The sequence below is a fragment of the Nematolebias whitei genome, chromosome 23, assembly GCF_014905685.2.
Source record: "Nematolebias whitei isolate Nwh7 chromosome 23, NemWhi1, whole genome shotgun sequence".
Classification (NCBI taxonomy): Eukaryota; Metazoa; Chordata; class Actinopteri; order Cyprinodontiformes; family Rivulidae; genus Nematolebias; species Nematolebias whitei.
This window is the reverse complement of record NC_056520.1, coordinates 11,278,049-11,283,990: the sequence shown is the minus strand read 5'-3', so window position 1 is coordinate 11,283,990 and position 5,942 is coordinate 11,278,049. Positions and strand designations below refer to the sequence as shown.

General features: G+C 40.0%; 1 protein-coding gene across 3 annotated transcripts in view; it reads right to left on the bottom strand.

The window, feature by feature from the left end:
- The window catches only part of dmd (dystrophin), a 274,434-nt gene that overhangs the window by 152,358 nt on the left and 116,134 nt on the right, over window positions 1-5,942 (bottom strand). The window contains exons 25-29 of one of the 3 annotated variants that reach the window (XM_037696602.1): window positions 5,765-5,876; window positions 5,564-5,677; window positions 4,832-4,987; window positions 4,212-4,382; window positions 726-908 (exon numbers count right to left, since the gene is read on the bottom strand). In XM_037696602.1, the coding sequence (XP_037552530.1) occupies window positions 726-908; window positions 4,212-4,382; window positions 4,832-4,987; window positions 5,564-5,677; window positions 5,765-5,876 (736 nt within the window). Of the gene's footprint in view, window positions 1-725; window positions 909-4,211; window positions 4,383-4,831; window positions 5,000-5,563; window positions 5,678-5,764; window positions 5,877-5,942 lie in introns of those variants that run through there. The other 2 variants (XM_037696599.1, XM_037696600.1) reach the window with 2 other exon arrangements.

The window sequence follows — 5,942 nt, the reverse complement described above, 5'->3', positions numbered from 1 at the left end:
ATGGTGTCTTTGGCACACCCCCTCCTCTGTTGCTGGCCCTCTTCCTCAACGACAGTCTTTTGACAGTTTGACATGACTGTCGACGAGGAAGAGGGCCAGCAACAGAGGAGGGGGTGTGCCAAAGACACCATCTTAGCACCAACATAACTGGTTTGTTCCACTTTGGAGTAAGCTGTTTGGGAGAAGAATCAGTTTTGTGTTGTGTATTTCCTTGACTGATGAAGCCTTCTGGATGGAAGATGAAACGTTTCAGCACACACACAAAAAAAGAAACTGTCCAGATGACCTGACTGAAAAATGTTGGATTGTATACCTGGATTATTGAGCATGGACTTTTTTGTGGGAGGTTTTTGATTATTGTTATGGTTATGCATCATAACAAATGTCCAAAACTAAAAAAGTTTCAGTAAAAATCCTTCCAGCTGCACAACATCCGATATCAGAGGAAACAATCACCCAAAAAATGTGATTACATCCAGAAAAAGAGGAATTAAAGTTTCCAAAAGCAAAATCTCAGAATGAAAGTAACAGAGCTGCTCCAACATGCAGCCACCTCAAGCGGCGCAATTCTAGAACAATGCATTTATTCCCAGGTCTGAATGTTTTAAGTCTTGTTGCAATATGTAAAAATATCAGTATAGTATAGTAAAGTATTAGTAAAGTATAGAATAGTACATTAGTATAAAAGTTAAACAACAGATAGAAGAAGACTTAGGGTACTGCACCTCAAGAGTTTTACACTTCCCATCGAGTCGACTACACAAGCGCTGGTAGTTGGCCGTCAGTACATCCAGCTCCGAGCGCAGAGCATCATGGGCGGTGGGCGGGGCCTTACCGATGAAGCTGTTCACACTGTCAGTCAGGAGTTTGACCTTGAGCTCTTTGGAGTGGACCTCCTCCTGGGCCCTCTGCGAAGAAACCAAGAAAATAACATGAATACAAATGTCCCTTTTTATAAAAAGTACAACGTCGCGAAGACCAGTCCACAAAATATCATAACATAAAAGGTAATCAGGTACGAAGGTACATCCAATGATTATTCACATTAAGGTTCATTAAAATCTGTCCCGTTTCATGAGCTATTTTGCTAACAGACAAACAGGTTGACTCTAATAGTAAAAGCTAAAGTTTGACAAAAATAGCCTGTGCAATTCATAGAACTTGAAGTACTGTATGTTGTGAATGAGTCTCAACTACTGCCACACCAAAATTTAGCTCAACAACTGTACAGATTAGCTGAATTATACACATTTTTGTGTTTTCTTAAATCATCCGGCTATGGTGGCCACCTTGAATTGGAGTGCCTTCGAAAGTTAAACACTTGTAGCTGTACATCCAGTGATTATCTCCTGGAAATTTCATTAAAATCCACCAAGTGGTTCATGAAATAATTTGTTAACAGACAGACCGAGTTACTGAAATGGGTTATTTTCCATCTCAATTTAAATCAAAGATCTTGAATTATTAGTTAGCCCTCAGAAAATGGGTTTGATATCAGTCTCGGCTACTACCACACCACAGTTTAGTTCAACGGCTGTAAAATGGACTGGGCTTTAGACATTTTGTGTGTTTAAGTTTAAATGACATGCATTTTTTGTAATATTTTTGCTTACTTTGATAGGTTATGAATTATTATTTGGATCCTAATATAAGCCTTTATTATGTCCAGTTCGATGCTTGTTGCGCTCTTTGATCACTCTAAGGGGCAACCGTAAGTTTGGCCTCCTAAGTGGTGACTGAAGACAGACCGACTGCCTACGTAGCCTTGGAACCCAATAATAACCACTTGAGAGAATGGTGCAATATTATTTTTTCGTAATATTTTCTAAGTAACAGTAAAAGTGGAAGACAAATGTGCGGTAGACTGAGCGATGGACACAATAACATAAAAGTGGACGGAAGCAGGTTTGCTCATACTTTTCCACTGACAGACTGCATGGAACAAATGAATAAACCGAGTTTGGTTTCTACTTAAGAGTCGAATGTGGGAGTGCAGGAGAGGTTGAAAAGTTGAAAAGAGCAAGGAGGGCAATATCAGCAAGAACGAGGAGACTGAAATCTGTTATTTTTCATGGAGCGAAGTAAAAGACTTCTAATGCCGAAAGCTTATGGGGCTTTAACAAATCAAACGGAGACGAGAAGTGATGGAAAAAAAAAAATCCATCATTTAGAAGTTAAAGACAAAAGACTTGGAGAGCTGATGCAAATTGATGGAAAACACTAAGGAATTTGAAAAGTACAGCTCAGGAATTGACAAAAAAAAAAAGTCTTAAAGCTGTTGGTGAAAAGGATTTTAGCAATAAAAATAAGGCATCTTGGGGGTGTTATGGTCTTTGATTGGTCACATTTATGGAAAAAAAAAGAGCTGGATCTGAGCACTAGCTATAATTATCAATTTCAATGCTTGCATTGTTCATTACGTGAAAAGGTTTGAATTTTTTAAACAAGACCAAGTTAGAATGAAGTATCCTTAAATGTTAATAAAACTAAAATCAAATAAAACTTCTGGTGTTGAGAGAAACTCCTTCCTTAATGTCTAGTTCACGACAAGTCTGAACTATTTATTATTCACAGTTAAACTTAATGGCTGAATCCACGGAGTCAGGATGTTTCAAAATAAAAAGGTGCTAGTGGCTAAACTAGGAAACGGCAATAAGCTAAAGAATAATATTTTTAGAACAACAGTCAGTGTGAGTGCACACTTTCATTCCACCTTATGTACCACATGTGACGTGAACGACAAAAAAGAACCTCGAACTTTGAATGTGCAAATCTTTGGGATGCGTTTTTTATATGAAGTTATGAGAGTTAGGCAACAATTCATGCGTAAAAAAAAAAAATCTAATCTGATAAATATAGACATTAAAAATTATAGATACATATAGGTTAAAACAGTTTATTGAAGCATCTAAATTTATCGTAAAAGAAAGAATAAAGTGCAAGCATTCCTTGAAGCGCTAGTCAAATGCGTCTTGTTTAGGAACATCTACTTCCTGACTGGATTTAGCCAATCACGTTTCACACGTACGTCCCACTAAAGCCTTTTCGATTATTTAGGTCTATCATGTGAATCCATTTAACCCCTTTTCATTATTTGGGCCAATCACGTTTGATGCATCCAACCCACCCACAAAACCTCTGTTTATGCTTTGGACCAATTATGTTTAGTGAGTCTAACCTCATCTATGGTCATGAGCTTTGGATTGTGACTGCAAGAACGAGATCATGGATACAAGTGGCCAAAATGAGTTTTCTCCGCAGGGTGTCTGGGCTCTTCCTTAGAGATAGGGTGAGAAGATTGGTGGAGCTGGGAGGAGACCCAGAGGAAGACCCAGGACACGCTGGAGGTACTATGTTTCTCGGCTGGCCTGGGAACACTTCAGGATTCCCCCGGAGGAATTGGCCCAAGTGGCTGAGGAGAGGGAAGTCTGGGCCTCCCTATTGAAGCTGCTACCCCCGCGACCTGAACCCGGAGAAGCGGAAGAAAATGGATGGATGAATGGATGTTAGAGTCACCAAAGCACCATCAGCAAACACAAAAAAGGCTGTAACTTTGCCAGTGTTGCAACTATACACAGTAGTCCCTCGCTACTACGCGGTTCGACTTTCGCGGACTCACTGTTTCGTTTTTTTTCAATGCAAGATTGTACACGACACACGATTGGCTCATTGATGGAAGGCGACCAACCAGAGCATTGTGCTGAGGGGTGAACTGGCCATCGGGAGCACTGGGAAATTTCCCGGTGGCCTGGCCCGCTTGACCACTTCCAATAAACAATCCATGCCTCTCACTCAGGCATCTGCCCCACCGAAGCTCCCCGAGCAGCATAGACGGGGAAAAGCAGATAACACACCCTCCCCCCGAGGCTGCCTGCTATAGCAGAACAACAGGCGGGTGGTAGTACCGGTAGATAGAAATACTAAAATAAATATAGTCCCTACTTTGCGGATTTTCACCTATCGCGGGGGTGTCTGGATCGGAACCCCCGTGATAAGTGAGGGACTACTGTACATATAAATTTGATGAGGTAGTAGGTGAGAGTTCAGCTTGTATTTTTAGAGCTAACTGCTTGCAAAATCGGTTTTTAAATCTCTGTCATACAACTTTCACTGATATGTTGTAGGATTTTATACTTTGTAAAAAAAACCTTGCACCTACACTTCTGTTCCCCGACAGCTCTGTTCCTCGGGGTTATGCTCAATTTACAAACCTTGAGTTCCTCGACAGCCTTGCGTAGCTCTTCAGGGGTCTTGTATGTGAAGTCTCTTTCCAGATAATCTTCTTCGGCCTGGTTGATCCATTCTTGCATCTCCTGCATCTCCTTCCTCAATGCCATGGTCTTATCAAGGCCTCCTTTCAGAGCCGACTTCTTTGCGTAGGCCTAAACGGAGGGGAAATATGAATGCCAGTACTACACTACTTCATACTTTGCACTAGATTCATTATTGTGTTTCTTTTCATTTTTTATGTTGATTTAATGTCTGTCAATTATCACCACAAGAGAGAAATAATGTTTGACAAGCCAAAACGTTTTTTGTGAAGGCAAAAGTGCAGCTAATTGCTCACTTCTTTCTTCACTTTTTGCAAACAGCACTGAGTGTTGACAATCAGAAGCCATTTGCCCTGAAAGTTGTTTACATAAATATGTGAGTTTTGCTTTAAATTAAGTATAATAAACTGCACCGGTGAACGAAGACACTGTTCAAATGACCAGCACATTTTGTAGGAACTTTGGGAATCAGACGTATGTGCAAAACCTAAAATAGCTCCCACTAAATATGCTCAAACCATTAGGGAATCAGGGCTGGAGTGTGGTTAAATGTGACTTACCTGTTTGCAGATGTTCTCCCACTGAGCGTTGAGTTCATCCAGTTCTTTTTGGATGTGAATGGCAAACGGTGGCTCTGCCTCTTTCTTGAGGTACTGGCCCACCTCGTTGATTCCACTGACACTGGGTTGGATGGTGTGGATGTCATTTACCAGTGCCTGACCAATCAGAGAGCATGACAAAGTTTACGCAAGAAGAATTCTGAACCCAATAAGATCAGAGCACATATCAGACGTTCACCTGGTCTTTTTGAAAATGTACATTTAGCACAAAAAGTAATGAAATGTGTTTAGTCTATTTCTTTGTTGTAAAAACACTTATTTGTCAATGTCACCTGACTTAAAAATTTATGCAAAAAGGTGCAACTTATATGGCGAAAACTACGATAACGGCTGCTTAATCAACAAATTAATTTTCCAAACAAATGTGGCATCGTTTAAGGGGAATTAAACAGGTTTTTATTGGTATAAGATTTTATGCCAAGCGCTATAACAAAGAAATAATTAACCAAAAATCTTTTGGTCAAGTTCATATTTACTAAAAAGTTTATTTACAGACCTTTATTTTATTACCTTTAAAGGTTATTTTATTACATCTTTGGGGTGTTTCTCTACCTCTTTTTAGCCTTTAATATTTTTCTTTTAGATTTTTCTTATCAATTCCATTTGTTGGCCGAGAAAGCAATAATTTGGTCTTAAGCTGTGCCTGGAGGCATGTTTTGATTTTTTCCTTACTGTGCACTGCTCTAACTGTTTCTCCAGTGCTTCAGAGTCTCCAAGAGCCGGCCATTCCTCATTCAGAAAGACATCCACATCCGCCATCCACTTCTTTAAAGTCTTCACATCATTCTAGTGGAAAAAACAAAAAATCAGAAAGAAGTGCACATCAACTGTTTCACTCACTTTCTTTAAGAAGACTGCGTTAACATGGCTTACCTCAAACTGCATCAGTTTGGCCATGAGTTCCTGGATTCTCTGGGCATTGTCTGTTAAAGTGGAGCCCAGTCGTCTCCAACGGGCCATGATGGCGTCAATCTCGGAGCGATACCTAAAGCACAACAACATAAAAAAAAAAACAACGTTTTAGGTCAATGATACATACGTACGTACGTAC